General features: G+C 41.5%; 1 protein-coding gene across 1 annotated transcript in view; it reads right to left on the bottom strand.

The window, feature by feature from the left end:
- PPM1E (protein phosphatase, Mg2+/Mn2+ dependent 1E) overlaps positions 1–15,993 on the bottom strand; it is a 199,061-nt gene that overhangs the window by 29,014 nt on the left and 154,054 nt on the right. Inside the window, exon 3 of the mRNA XM_060203846.1 lies at positions 2,585–2,784. Within this exon, the coding sequence (XP_060059829.1) occupies positions 2,585–2,784 (200 nt within the window). The remainder of the gene's footprint in view (positions 1–2,584; positions 2,785–15,993) is intronic.

Here is a 15,993-nt window from a genome sequence, read left to right as displayed (position 1 = left end):
TTAAAATAAAACATGTATGTCAGAAACTGTTCCACATGTTTCCTTAGAATATAAAATTAAAAGTGAATTCAGCAGGTCAAAAGGCATAACTTTTTTTTACTCAGTACTAAATATGTGTTGCCAATTTGTCCCTCACAGACTTTGGGTTAATGTTTAAACAATGAAAATAAGCCAAATCAACAAACTGCAATAACACCTCCAAGCCTGAATATAGTCTTCAAGTGAGTGTAGTGCTACAGGGCTTGTTGATTGCATAGGAGCCTATGGAATACATCTGTATGGGTGTAGTAGCAAGTGGAAACAAAGATTTCAGCCAGTTTGCTTTAAAACTTAAATACAGTTGACCAATCTATTATCACTGTTGAGCAGATAGCTAACATTTGAAATTATCTGCTAAATGAATGAAGTATTGTGCTCTGTGTGACAGGTCTGCAATTTTTACGTGGTGACTTGAACAGAGAAAAGAGGCAAATGACAGGCAAAGAAAACAAACCTAGCCCTATTTGCATTAACACAACACATTTAATAGAAAAAGACGATCAGAAAATCGTTATTGATTTGACAAGGCTCATCTGATCCAATTTGTCTGTCTCAGAGATCCATGAAATGTAATTTCAGCTATTTTCCCATCTCATAAAAAAAGAAAACAAGATTTAAAAAAAGAAAATCACATTAAATAAAAAAATGTGTCTCAGTATCAGACTGTTTTGTGTCACTTTACCAACGTTAATGTGGGAACTTACTCAGAACAATCTGTTTATGATATAGGAATAGTTTCCCTTTAAGAAGAAAGGTAGCTTCTGTATCCGGAGGAAGCGGCTGGGTGCTAGCAGCTAGAGCACAAGCCATCCATACCTCCAGGCCCCAGGTTCCATCACAGTCATCACTCTGCCTTATGTCTCTCTGAGTGGAATGGAGTGGTGCTTTGGCTTCTCATGAAAACAAGAAAAAGAATCTTTTTCTTTATATATTTTTAATTATCTTTATTTATTTATTGGATAGAGACAGCCAAAATTGAGAGGGAGGGAGAGGGAGAGAGAAAGGGGCTGGGCGATGGCGTGCAGGGTTAAGTGCATGTCGTATGGAGCATAAGGACCCCTGCGCAAGAATCTGGGTTCAAGCCCCTGGCTCCCTACCTGCAGGGGTGAAGCAGGTCTGCAGGTGCCTATCTTTCTCTCCCCCTCTCTAAAGTTCTCTCTGTCCTACCCCCCAAAAAATCGAAAATGGCCACCCTGGAGGCAAAAAAAGAGACACCTGCAGCCCTGCTTCACCACTTGTGAAGCTTTCCCCCTGCAGGAAGGGACTAGGGGCTTGAACCTGGGTCCTTGCATACTGTAACATGTGTGCTCAACCAGGTGCACCACCACCCAGCTTCAGAAAAAAACTTTAAAATCAGAATACCAGATTCCTTTTTTTTTTTTTTTGCTTATATGTTTTTAGACTATCTCTGGAAGGAAGAAATCGGTATTTCCCCCCGTGGTTTTCATGGAAGGAACTGAGAGATAAAGATATTTACCCCTAATATTGAGCCAGGTGAATATAGTACCGATTTCAAATAACAAAGTAAACAGTCCTTTTCTATTGTCCAAGGCAAGCAAATTTGTGCGACTTCACCTTTAGTTCTACTCTAACTTATCAGAGGAATCATTTAGAATGTAGTGGCTTTCTTTTCATGTATGTATTTATTTGTTGTCACCGAGGTTGTTGCTTGTGCTCCGTGCTTGCTCGACTCTACTGTGCTTGGTGGCCATTTGTTGTTGTTGTACAGAAAGTGAGAGACAGGAGCTCTAGTGGCGCAACTGGTGGTACTTACACAGTGAGAGGCAGACAGAGACAGACCCAGAAGCACCATTCCACTCACTGCATGTGAAGCCTCCCCTTGCAGGTGTTCCCATGTGGTGGCTGAGACTCAAAAATCTGGTTCCCCAGGAGAGCCTTCTGCAAGTCCCTTAGGTTTTGTCTTTTCTCCCTTCCTTTTTTTTTTTAAGTCTTCTTTTTGTTTTGTTTTTCCCTTTTGTTGCCCTTGTTGTTTTACTGTTGGTGTAGTTATTATTGTTATTAATGCCGTCGTTGTTGGAAATGGAGAGAGGAGGGGAAGACAGAAAGGGAGAGAAAGACACCTACAGACCTGTGAAGTGACTCCCTGACTCCCCTGCTGGTGGGGAGGGGAGGGGGGCCTCCAACCGGGATCCTTCTTGCCACGCGCTCTTAACCCGCTGCGCTACCGACCGACCCTCCCCCTTCCTTTTCTTTCCTTCTCTTTATTACTGCCACCAGGGTTGTAGCTAGGGCTCAGTGTCAGTACTACAAATCCACCACTCCTGCTGGCCTTTCTATTTTATTTGATAGGACAGAGAGACATTGAGAGGGGAGTAGAGGGAGAGAGAAAAGATACCTACAGACCTTCTTTACAGCTTGTGAAGCCTGACACCTGCAGATGGGGAACAGGGGCTTGAACTCTGGTCCTTATGCACGGTAACGTGTGCTCAACTGCCCAGCCTCCTAGCTTTCTTTTTCTAACAGGACTGGTAAGGTGATTCCTTTGTTATTTCAGTTTCATAGACTCTTCAGAAGTGCCCTTTACCTCTAGGTTGAAGAGCATATTAAAGTCGGGAATGCAGACATGCTTGTCCTCCATTTTCCTGCGCATGTTTTTGATGGCATGGATTGATGTTTCATAATAGAGCTGGGGCCTCCTGCGGAGAGGGAAGTCTTTCACCCAGCTGCAGCAAATGTCATGTAGTTTGCTGAAGACAGACCGGGCCAATTTCACTGTCTCAATCTCTGTGAAGGAAACACAGAAACCCCCAATAAAGAGACTCGCAAAACTATTTTTCACTTGCCGGCTTGGTAGAGATGGGATTAATTCACTTTAGTTAAGCTCCTCCTCCTTGAATACCTCCTCTTTGGGGGCAAGGTGGGGGGGGATATAACAGTTTATTTATGATTGCATAGTAACAGTAATATTATTTAACTTTCAAAAAACTTTATTTTAGAGCAGTTTTTTATTTACAAAAAATGCACAGTGTTAACAGAATTCCCATGTAACCTGGTCACAGCTTCTGCTGTTAGCATTATCTGTTAGCCTAACACATTCATTACAAATAATAAGCTAATAGTGATTATTATTGACTAAATATTATTGACATTATGGACCAAATTCTATGCTTTATTCAGATGATCTTAGTGGTTGTTTTAATTTTTATTTATTTTTTTGGATAGAAACAGAGAGAAATTGAGAGGGAAGGGAGGATAAAGAGGGAGACAGATACCCATGGCACTGCTTCATGGTCCATGAAGCTTCCTCCCTGCACATGGGGGCAGGGGGCTTGAACCCGGATCCTTGAGCATTGTAACATGTTGTTCAACCAAGTTCACCACCACCCAGCCCAACCTCAGTTTTTTTTAGAACCCTTTTTGTGTTCATTTTCCCACCCAATAAATCACATATACTCTATCTTCTTAGACTGACAGATTCTTAGACTTTCCTTAATTTTGATGATTTTGACAGTTCTGAGGTAAACTACTTAGGTATTTCCCCCCACCCACCCAGATAAAACCTCCTCCTCAGTGTGAAGTTCCTCCCACTCTGGAGCTTTCTTTTCTTTTTCTTTCTTTCTTTCTTTCTTTCTTTCTTTCTTTCTTTCTTTCTTTCTTTTTTATTAGTGATTTAATAATGATAGACAAGATTGTGATATAAGAGGGGTACAATTCCATACAATTCCTACCACCAGAGGTCCATATCCCCTCCCTTCCATGGGAAGGTGCCCTATTCTTTATCCCTCTGGGAGCATGGACCCAGGATCATTATGGGGGGCGGAAGGTGGAAGGTCTGGCTTCTGTAATTGCCTCTCCTCTCCGCTGGACATGAGCTCCTTCCAGCCCCAGAGTTTTATTCCTTGGTGCTGTGACACCTGACCTATAGGGGCTTGAACCTGAGTCAAGTGCTTGACAAGACACCTGCTTTAGCAGATGCACTGTATCCCTAGCCTCAGGGATTTTTTTAAAGTTGTCCTTAACTGGGATTCTGTAGGCAGGAAGAGCATTACACACAGTCTGCATTTAAGTAGTGAGGGGTGAGACTGCATCTCTTTGAAGGCAGAAACTCTACATAAGTTATTTGAAATTCTCCAGCATGGGAGATTTATCTCGCCTAATTATTTTCAGAATTCCTCCAGCTTAAGAGAAGTGAAATGCTGCTTTCCTTCCATTTTCACCTATCTTGTAGAAAATCATTACCAGCAGCTCCTACTAAGAGAACCTTATCTCGTGAAGGGAAACTCTCTGGTCAGGGCTAGATCTATTTCTTGACTGGATTTCCTCCAGTCTGCAGGATGCTCTTTAGTTGACAGCACTAGTTTCCTTTTGGTTGGCTGCCCTGGTTACCACCTTGAGAGTCAAGCTCTCCGCACACGGAGGAGAAAGGCTAAAATATGCACAGTGAGTGGCTGTCCTGCTAACCGAAAGAACATGAAAGATTTTTGAAAACAGTTCAGATGTTTACAATTTACAGGAATAGAAATAATTTACCTTGATTTGTCATTTGTTTTTGTCTCTCTTCTGTATCTATTCCTTTACCACCATCCAGGCCCTTAGTTTTTCTCTCCTGTAACTGGTCGTAGTTCATAGTTCAGAACCAAATTATATGTATTTTATACCAGAGCACTGCTCAGCTCTGGCTTATGGTGGTGCAGGGGACTGAACCTGGAACTTTGGAGCCTTAGGCATGAAACTCTGTTTGCATAATCATTATGGTATCTCCCCAGTCCCAATTATATATTTTTGATGCATATTTTAAAGATTTAGGCAGTAGCTTAGTTTAGTTAAATATTTAAGCTGTGAAGTCAATAAATGAGTTAAGTGCCATATATTTATCTTAGATTCTGTATATACATGTGGCCATGGAAAAAGAAAAAAAAAAGGAGAAATCAGTCAAAAAGATTCTTTTTTAGAAAAACATTATTTATTTATTATTGGATAGAGACAGAGAGAAATTGAGAGGGAAAAAGGAGACAGAAGAGAGACAGAGAGACACCTGCAGCTCTACTTCACCACTTGTGAAGCTTTTCCCGCAGGTGGGGACCAGGGGCTTGAACCTGGGTCATTGGGCACTGTAATGTGTGCACTTAGCCAGGCGTGCCATGACCCGGCCCCTCAAAAATGATTCTTTATCCTAGCCTCTGATGCCTATACCATCAATAAGTATCGACTTGTTGAAGAGTATAGGCCAGCTGACTGCTGAGTCTGACTTGCACCATTTGATGTATGGACAGAAGTATAAGCCTTTTAACCACAGTTGGATGGCTCTTGAAAATCTTCTTATTTTTCATTATCTTTATTTATTTACTGCATAGAGACAGCCAGAAATCGAGAGGAAGGGGGAGACAGAGAGGAAGAGAGACAGAAAGACACTTGTTGTCCAAGATTTCCTCCTGCAGGTGGGGACTGGGGGCTTGAAGCTGGGAGCTTTTCGCGTTGCAACTTGTGCATTCAACCAGGTGCGCCACCACCCGGTCCCTGATTTTTGAAGAGATTATATCTCATGTCATTTAATTCCCCCACTCAAGTTGTCCTCTATTCAAGTTGCAATGTGAAAGCACCCAGCTTCAAGCCCCCAGTCCCCACCTGCGGGGGGGGGGGAGTCGCTTCACAAGTAGTGAAGCAGATCTGCAAGTGTCTTTCTCTCTCCCTCCTCAATTTCTTTCTGTCCTATCCAATAAAATGAAAAAAAAAAAAAAAAAAAAAACAGCTGCTAGCAGCCGTGGATTCATAGTGCCGGCATCGAGCTCCACTGATAACCCTGGAAAGGAAGGAAGGAAGGAAGGAAGGAAGGAAGGAAGGGAGGTAGGTAAGGGAAGAAAGAGGGGGCCGGCAGTAGCGCAATGAGGTAAGCACACATGGCACAAAGTACAAGGACCGGCATAAGGATTCCGGTTCGAGCCCCCAGCTCCCCACCAGCAGGGGGGTCACTTCACAAGTAGTGAAGCAGGTCTGCAGGTGTCTATCTTTCTCTCCCCTTCTCTGTCTTCCCCTCCTCTCTCCATTTCTCTCTGTCCTATCCAACAACAACGACAGTTATAATGGTGGCAACAACAATAACAACGATAAACAACAAGGGCAACAAAAGGGAAAAAATATACTCCAGGAGCACTGGATTTGTAGTGCAGGCACCAAGTCCCAGTGATAACCCTGGAGACAAAAGATAAAAATAATAGGAAAAAAAAAGGAAAGAAAGAAAGGAAGGAAGGAAGGAAGAAAAGAAAATGAGATCTTCTCAGGTCAATATCCTAACAAAAGAAATGTTTCATTTTTTTATTATCTATAGAAAATCATAGTTTGACATCCTGGGAGAATGTGTGCCAGGTGGACAATGACTGCATCCTCCTCTGCCTCCTCTGATCTAGAGCGCGGATCTCAAGGAGAGGCTGTATCCTTAAACAACCTGAAAGCTGGATTTCTGTTTTCATTCTTGGACCTGCCTTTGCCTTAATGTGTGACTCTACTTTTAGTGATTTAATAATGTTAAATGAATATTCAGATTCATTAAACTAAATAACCACAAAGATATTGCAATACTTGTGACTAGGGAGATACTCAGCATTAGATCATCAGAGTCACAGCCCTGAGGCCCTAGAGGTTTGACCTCTTGTGCTCTGGTGACTCTCTCTCTCTCTCTCTCCCTCTTGATGAAAATAGACCATAAATATTTAAGAATATTTGTAAGTTTCTTGATCATCTATTCTTGTAAACAGACCTGACCTCTGTCTCTCTAATCATCTCTATTTCTACAATGATAATATTCCTTTAAGATTAGCTTTATAATGTTTTACTATCAATTCAGCTACCTTTCCAACCTATAACTCCTGATTTTTTAAAAAAAGATTTTATTTATTTTATTAATGAGAAAGATAGGAGGAAAGAGAGAAAGAACCAGACATCACTCTGGTACATGTGCTGCTGAGGATTGAACTCAGGACCTCATGCTTGAGAGTCTAGTTACTTAGCCATGGCACCGCCACCTCCTGGACCACATAACTCCTGATTTTAAAAAGATACTGCAGGGGAGTCGGGCGGTGGCGCAGTGGGTTAAGCGCACGTGGCGCAAAGCGCAGGGACCAGCGTAAGGATCCCAGTTTGAGCCCCCAGCTCCCCACCTGCAGGGGAGTCGTTTCACAGGCGGTGAAGCAGGTCTGCAGGTGTCTATCTTTCTCTCCCCCTCTCTGTCTTCCCCTCCTCTCTCCATTTCTCTCTGTCCTATCCAACAACAAAGCAACGTCAACAATGGCAATAATAACCGCAACGAGGCTGCAACAATTAGGGCAACAAAAAGGGGGAAAAATGGCCTCCAGGAGCGGTGGATTCATGGTGCAGGCACCGAGCCCAGCAATAACCCTGGAGGAAAAAAAAAAAAAAAAGATACTGCAGGCTGGTAAAATAGCTCACTAGATAGTGTGCTATTTTGCTATGGGCATGACCCAGGTTAGAACAGGGTTCCCACTGCACTGGAGAAACTGTAGTTTTCTGAAGGTCTTCCTCTGTCTCTTTCTTTCTCTCTCTGCTTCTTTGTATCTGTTTTTTAATTTTATTATATTTACTTATTTATTGGACAGAGACAGCCAGAAATTGAGAGGGAAGGGGGAAATAGAGATGAAGAGAATCAGAGAGACACCTGCAGCCCTGCTTCACCACTTGTAAAGCTCTCCCCCTACGAGTGGGGACCGGGAGCTCAAAAATGGGTTTTTGCACATTTTAACATGTGCGCTTAACCAGGTGCACCACCACCCAGCCCCTGTCTATCTCACTCTCTGTGTCTAAAAAAGTAATACCAGAGAAGTGAAACTTGGGTACTGATAAAAAATATTTATGGTGGTCCAGGAGGTGGCATAGTGGCTAAGGCACTGGACTCTCAAGCATGAGGTACTGAGTTCAGTCCCCGGCAGCACATGTACCAGAGTGATATCCAGTTCTCTCTCTCTCTCCTATCTTTCTCATTAATAAATAAATAAAATCTTAAAAAATATATTTATGTTGTTGGAGGTGGGAGAGCAGAAGATAATTCATCAGAGAGGACACATGCTTTGCCATACATGTGGCCTAGGTTCAAGATTTGACACCACATGAGACTGCCATGGGACTGGCTGCAGTGCCTCTTCTGAAATCCACCTGTCTGTCCATATATTAAAAAATGAAAAAGCTAGGTCAGGAGTGGTGAAATTTTGTTTGTACGAGGTCTTGCCACCTCAAAAAAAAAAAAAGTTGTTTGGGCAGTTTGACATGTCTATTGTCCCAAACTGACTTTCTGGTTATTTTGCCAAGGTTTGGAGTTGGAGGAGGATCTATGGGCTTTGTGTTTAAAATCACATTGAACTTACAGATTTATTTAGGGGAGAAAAAAAACCTTCACAGCTTTTTCCTACTAGTTTTTCCAGGGACAAGTATAAATTGTACTTCATAAATTTAAATTATTTTTTATATTCCTTGATTGAGTCCTTCATATTTCTATTCCTAGTTTATTCCTAGTTATTTTACTTGCTTGCTAGTTTGAGTCAGAACTTAGCTTTTACTCTTCTTTACTTTATTTTCCAGAGCACTGGTCAGCTCTGGCCTATGGTGGTGCTGGGGATTGAACCTGGGGCTTTGGAGCCTCAGGTGTGAAAGCCTCTTTGCATAACCATTATGCTGTCTACCTCAGGCTGGAACTTAGCTTTAATGTGTTATTTGGCACCTATCAAATATTACTTTTTCTGCCAAGAACATTTCCTTCTCTGTGTTCAATTTATGTGAATCTAGGGGTAAAATATATAATTCATATCTAAGGAAATAAAAAAGCCACGTTCTTTTGGACACGGTGACTGATTCAGAAATGGTAAATAAATTAAGTTGGGCTCATCAAAGTGAATCCTGTGACTAGGGAAGAACAACTAAGTAGCTATTCTTATTTTTCTGCTTAATTTGAATCTGAGCACTTGAAGACCTGGCACTGCTGACAGTCACCTTGCCAACATATGGAACCTGAAAATAAAATAAAAGTTAGAATAGATGAAAGTTCCAGAAATCAGATTCTCCCAGTTAACTAATAGCCAGGGCAGATCCTGTTTAACTTCTGAGAGCAGATGAGACTGATAGAATTTGGTAAGGCCTTACACAAATCCAGATTCCGTAGGCATGTGAAGATGCCTGGAATCTAGCTGTGTAGACCTTACCTTGAAAAGTCATCAATGAGGGGACCAGGAGGTGGAGCGCCTGGGTGAATGCACACATTACTGTGCACAAAGACAAGGGCTCCCCACCTGCTGGGGGCGACATTCCAGGAGTGGTACAACAGGTCCGCAGGTGTCTTTCTCTCTCCCTCTCTATCTCTTTGTCATATCAAATAAAAAAGAAAAAGAAAAGGGAAATACAGCTTCCAGGACAGGTGGATCCATAGCACCAGGCATTGAACCCTGGTGATAAATCTGGTGACAACAAAACAGGAGGAGGAGGGAAAAAGTAGTTAATGAATTTTGTTTTGCTGGAGTCAGAGCTGTAGTCACTTGCAAACAAACAAAAACTGAGTATTCATTAAATACTCGGTATAAATGTTAGATCTTGTTTTGAACCAAATGTAGCTATTTAGTTCATTAACCAAGATGTAACCATCAATTCAATAGTTCTATTGTGAGGAAGATGGGTCCTGATATTGGGGCAGCTTGGAATGTTCCTACTCATGACCACAGAATGTGAGCTCAGATCTACAGGGATGCAGAGGTCACATAGGCTCCTAAGCTGAATATGCGCCCCAGATCAAATTGATGGGGTTTACAGTCAACAATACCTATAACACCTTTCCCATATTTGGGAGCTACTCTCTTCCCTGATCCAGCTTTCTGTTCCTTTATGCAGCCATGACATCATTTCCCCAGAGAATAACTTGGATCCACTTGAATTTCAGATTTCAGGCTCAGGGAAAAAAAAAAAAAAAACCAGTATAGTCATGGGCCCTTTGGAATATAACTAAAATATTCCTACTAGCTATCTACAAAATGGAGGACCCCCCACCCCCAACTCTTCATCTGCACTATTCCAGCCTTTAGGTTCATGATTAGTCAACAATTTGTTTGGCTTTGTATGTTAACTCTCTTTTCAGCCACCAGGTTCCAGATAACTAGCATGATGCCAACCAGACTTCCCTGGACAGACAACCCCACCAATGTGTCCTGGAGCTCTGCTTCCCCAGAACCCTGCCCCACTAGGGAAAGGGAGAGAGATAGGCTGGGAGTATGGATCGACCTGTCAACACCCATGTTCAGCAGGGAAGCAATTACAGAAGCCAGACCTTCCCCCTTCTGCATCCCACAATGACCTTGGGTCCATACTCCCAGAGGGGTAAAGAATAGGAAAGCTATCAAGGGAGGGGACGAGATATGGAGTTCTGGGGGTGGGAATAGTGTGGAGTTGTAACCTTCTTATCCTATGGTTTTGTCAGTATTTCCTTTTTATAAATAAAATTTAAAAATAGTTCTACTTTATTAACTATATTTTAAAAATTAGGAACGGGGGCAGGGGTAGATGGCATAATAGTTGTGCAAAGAGACTTTGATGCCTTAGGCTCCAAAGTCACAGGTTCAACCCCCACACACAACACGATAAGGCAGTGTTCTGGTAAAAAAAAAAAAAAGGAATAGATATTGGGTTTCATAAAATGTTTTATATCCTTTTAGGAATTACTATTCTTTCTTTTGACCTAGTAATATATAAATAATGCTAATAAACTTCCTAAGTGTTTTGTTTTGTTTCACTGATGTTTCCCTAGTACAGCATATGAGAGACTCTAATCACCAGATGAATTAAGTGTTGTACACAATATAGAGATATGTAAGTAAGATTATTTTTACACTGTGTACTAGTACTGGTCTCTTATTTCCTTTCTTTTCCTTCTTTTTCTTTTTTTAAATATTATTTATTTATTCCCTTTTGTTGCCCATGTTTTTTATTGTTGTTGTTATTGATGTTATTGTTAGATAGGACAGAAAGAAATGGAGAGAGGAGGGGAAGACAGAGAGGGAAGAGAAAGACACCTGCAGACCTGCTTTGCCACTTGTGAAGCGACCCCCCCTGCAGGTGGGGAGCTGGGGGCTCGAACCGGGATCCTTATGCCTATCCTTGTGCTTTGCGCCATGTACGCTTAACCTGTTGCGCTACTGCCCGACTCCTTTTTAATTTTTTTATTTTTTTTAAATTCTAGGAAGGTTTTGTATCAGTGTGATTGTTTTTCCCCCAGACCTTTCATTTAATCTTTAAAGTACCAAAGTAGGTCTGTAGAGGATAGTAGTATGATGGAGGCAGGAGCTGTGAAGGCATCCATTTTGGGGAGATATGGAATTGTACCCCTGTGACAACAAACATGTAAATCATCATTTTCTCAGCAAAGTGATTTTTTTTTTTTTTTGCCTCCAGGATTTTTTTTTTTTTTTTTTTTTGCTGGGGCTTGGTGCCTGCAAATTCACTACAAATTCACTGCTCCTGGAGGCCATTTTTCCCATTCTTGTTGTTATTGTTATTTTTGCCATTGCTGTTGTTGCATAGGACAGAGAGAAATCGATAGTAGGGGAGGACAGAGAGGGGGAGAGAAAGACACCTGCAGACCTGCTTCACTGCCTGTGAACTGACCCCACCTCCACCCTGCAGGTGGGGATCCGGGGGCTGGAACTGGGATCCTTACGCTGGTCCTTGCGCTTTGTGCACCCAACCCACTGCGCTACTGCCCAGCTCCCTAGCAAAATGATTTTTGAAATCATACCATATATTGCCATTTGTGTAGAACAATAAAGTTCTTATTCATTAATCTGTCAAAAGTGCTCCTCTTTCAGAAACATAAGAACCAAATAGAAAATTACACACTTTTTTTTTCCTCTAGGGGCCCGGTGCCTGCACTACAAATCCACTGCTTCTGTGGCCACTTTTTTTTTTCTGCCATTTTTTATTGGATAGGACAGAAAGAAATAGGGGAGAGGATGACAGTGAAGGAGAGAGACAGAGAGATACCTGCAGACCTGTGAAGCGACCCCCCTGCAGGTGGGGAGCCGGGGACTCAAACCTAGATCCTTGCACTTCATACTATGTGCACTTACCTGGATGCACCACAGCTGGGCCCCCGATATTCTTGTTTTTGATCGTTGTAAATTGGCAAATCAAAGCAGCTGAACTTGCTGTAAGTTTAATGCCATTTCCTTCAAGAATTAATTCATCTTTCTAGGCTTGAGACACTAAACAAACTATCTGACCTCGTTCAAACCGTGTTTGTACTTTTCTCTTGAGAAATTTCAGACTTCAGTAAGAGACCTACTCTCGTGAATAACCATGGGGGAAGTGAGCATACACAGACCTCCTTTTGTAACACCCTTGAACTTGTTCTGTACATGACCACAGGTAGTGTGAACAGTAGCTAGTTCCTTTTTATTTCCCCACCACTTGTCAACCCAGATCCTCTTCTGTTTCTTTCCCAGGAAACTGAGCTCCACACTGATGTGACTGAAGTCCCTCTGCAAGGTGCCCCTGGAGCCCTCCCTTCATAATAACTGTGTGTCCCTTCAGAAAGATGTCCCTTCAAGACATTCTCTCAATGTGACAGGCTGATTGCGGAGAATGGTCTTCACTCTCAGAACAGATGCTGCGAAGAGCATCAGTGTTACTCTATACAGAGTTCTTTCTCTATACAAGTAGGCAAGTCACTTTAAAAGCACTGGAATGATATGTTTTTGATTATCTCTTCACTTGTAGATTTATCTACTGTTTGTCCTTTGGGGAAGATTACCTAAAAAGAGATTGAGAAAATTGTCAAGGGGTTATCTTCCCCAAAGGACAATGAGTTTGTCAATTTGCATTCTCTAGGAAAAACAAACAACAGGTTTTCAAATTTATTTACACACAATTTCTATAGTTCTTTTGATGTTCTCTGTATTGATTATCATTTCCTGTTTCTTGTGTTTAATTTTTACATTGGTAATTTCAAATTAATTTTAAGTTGTCTGGACAGGCAAACTAAATCTATACCAACAGATATATACAAGATCATTTAGCAAACACTGTGTTCCCTAACATAAATACATAAAGAATTTAAATTTAGGAATATTTTTAAAATTTGTTTTGGGAAACAAGAAGAGAAAAACAAAAGGCACTTTGGTGGACATTTTGGTTCCTTAAAGTCAGTGGCAAAAGTCCTTATTCAGTTTGTTCATTTTCCATTCTAGTGAATAAACACGATATATCCTGAAGAGATTGAGGTTACATCGATTAAGGATTTGCCAATGGTTAGAATTATAATAGACCATTCTGAATTATACCAATGGCATGGGCACATTACTGGGCAAACTCCTGGAAAAACACAAAAGCAAAATAACCAGTAATATTCACCCAAGAAAAACCCATTAATTCACTTTTACTGTCTCTTTGGGGTTCAGGAAATTTTCCCCAAGGAGCCATGTTGGGCAACACTTCAGTCTTGCAATATTAAGTATTCTCCTCCTGCAGGGAGTGCTGGAGAAATCAGTATATAAATAATTGCTGTTCAAATGGAAAAATAAAATAAAAAAGGGTGAGAAAAAGAGAAAATTGTCCAAAGTAGCAGTCCACCCCCTCACAGCTGTAAATTACTCATCAGTCGTTAATGTCACTGTACTGAGCTAGAGCTGAGTCAGCCACCACGCTGGTTGCGGTGAAACAAAATTTAATCTCCTTCATTTTTTCATTACAGGGTTTTTTTCTTTTTCTTTTTCTTTTTTTTTACTTTATGCATCAGTATCAGAGGGAAGACCAATGCTTTGTAGCAGGAATTTCATCCAATTTGACTCCAATTTGGTTCCAAGTGAATCAATCACTCTCAGTACAAATAAGCAGAGGAATTCCTTCCTTGCCAGTTTTCTGTCAGAATGATCTAAAGATAACAAACTATGAATAACTAACAAAAATTATTTAAAAAATGATCTAGGTGGGGGGTCGGGCGGTGGTGCAGTGGGTTAAGCGCATGTGGCGCAAAGCGCACGGACCGGCGTAAGGATCCAGGTTCGAGCCCTCGGCTCCCCACCTGCAGGGGAGTCGCTTCACAGGCGGTGAAGCAGGTCTGCAGGTGTCTATCTTTCTCTCCCCTTCTCTGTCTTCCCCTCCTCTCTCCATTTCTCTCTGTCCTATCCAACAACGAATTGCGTCAACAAGGGCAATAATAATAACCACAACGAAGCTACAACAAGGGCAACAAAAGGGGGGAAAAAATGGCCTCCAGGAGTGGTGGATTCATGGTGCCGGCACCGAGCCCAGCAATAACCCTGGAGGAGGAAAAAAAAATGATCTAGGGACATGATGGTAGAATAAGAACGCTAACTTATCTTTGCCTCACACACTGTAGAAACTAGCTACTCTAATTCATTAACATGCTTTGCTCCACATGCATCATATTTAAAAGTAAGTCCTTAAAATAGAACAAATGGAATGAAATATTCAAATGACTTAACAATTTTGAATAGTAATTCCCTAATATTTAAAAAAAGGAACACTTCTTTTTATTTTTATTATTTTTTAATAAAAGAAAAAAAGAAAATTTATTAGTACACCATATACATTTTCTACACATGGAAGAGATTCAGAAGCACTGAGTAACTTACCACATGATCTTAAGTGCCATCTTTAAGTAGCTAACATAAAATAGAACATTGGGAACACTTCTTTTTAGAACCTCTCAAATATGTAAAGCCTAGTACATTGATAGATATGCCTTCTGTAATAAGTAAAGACTCATAATGTGCCCAGAAAAGGATCACTAGTACAGTAACCCATACATTCAGGTCAAACAGACTGTGCGATAACTCCCCCAGCAGAGTGTGTTCCTTACCAAACTTGAAGTTATGAATTCAAAACCCAGCACCACATGGGGGCACCAAGGCACCAGGGGAAGCTCCACAAATGGTGGCAGGGTGCTGTAACACTTCCATCCTCCTCCTCCTCCTCTTGCCCCTCCTCTTTCTGCTTTCCCTCTGCCTCTTCTTTTCTCTCTTAAAAAAAATTTTTTTTTATTTATTCATTTGATAGAAACAACTAGAAATCAAGAGGAAAGGGGATAGAGCAAAGGAGAGAGTCAAAGAGACACCTGCAGCACTGCTTCACCACTCATGAAGTTTTCCTTCTGCAGGTGGGGACTAGGGGGCTTAATCCTAGGCCTTGCACATTGTAACATGTGAACTCAACCAGGTGCGCCACCACCCAGTCTCTCCCCCCCCCACCTCCTACCTGATCTAAAATGAACAAAAGTCTATTGGGAACTGTCAGTTCAAACTGAACATACTCAAAGCCCTGGCACCAACACAAACAAACAAACAAACAAACAAATCACACGTAACATAATTTTCATAAAGAGATTGATTTATTTACTCAATTATTATTAGTGAGAGAGGAGAGAGAGAACAAAGCACTGCTTGAATATGGTATAAGTTTATGCCCGGGACTGAGCCTGTAGCTTCTGTTCTGTGCTCTAGCGGGTCAAGCTGGTCAAAGATCTCTACTTACTGGTAGATGCAAATTTAAAAAGGTATTTTGTTTCAACAGATTTCCTGTATTTTATATCTGACTTGAGCATTTTTTTTCTATTTCCACCAGGGTCATCACTGAGACTCGCTGCCAGCACTGCAAATCCACTGCTCTCAGTGGCCTTTCTGTCTTCTCTTTCCCCCCTTCTTTCTTATTTAATAGGATGGAGAAATTGAGGGGGCAGGAGAGAGAGAGACCCAAAGACTTGCTTTACCTCTTCAAGTGGGGAGTAGAGCTCAAACCTGGGTTTTTGCACTTTTAAAAAAAATATTTATTATTAGATAGAGACCAAAGAAATTGAAAGGGGAGTGAAAGATAGCGAGGGAAAGACAGAGAGAGACACCGGCAGCCCTGCTTCACCACTTGTGAAGCTTCTCCCCTGTAGGCAGGGACCAGGGGCTTGAACTTGGGTCATTGTGCACTACAATGTGTGCTCTT

The sequence above is a fragment of the Erinaceus europaeus genome, chromosome 12, assembly GCF_950295315.1.
Source record: "Erinaceus europaeus chromosome 12, mEriEur2.1, whole genome shotgun sequence".
Taxonomy (NCBI): domain Eukaryota; kingdom Metazoa; phylum Chordata; class Mammalia; order Eulipotyphla; family Erinaceidae; genus Erinaceus; species Erinaceus europaeus.
This window is presented reverse-complemented; position numbering and strand designations above follow the sequence as displayed.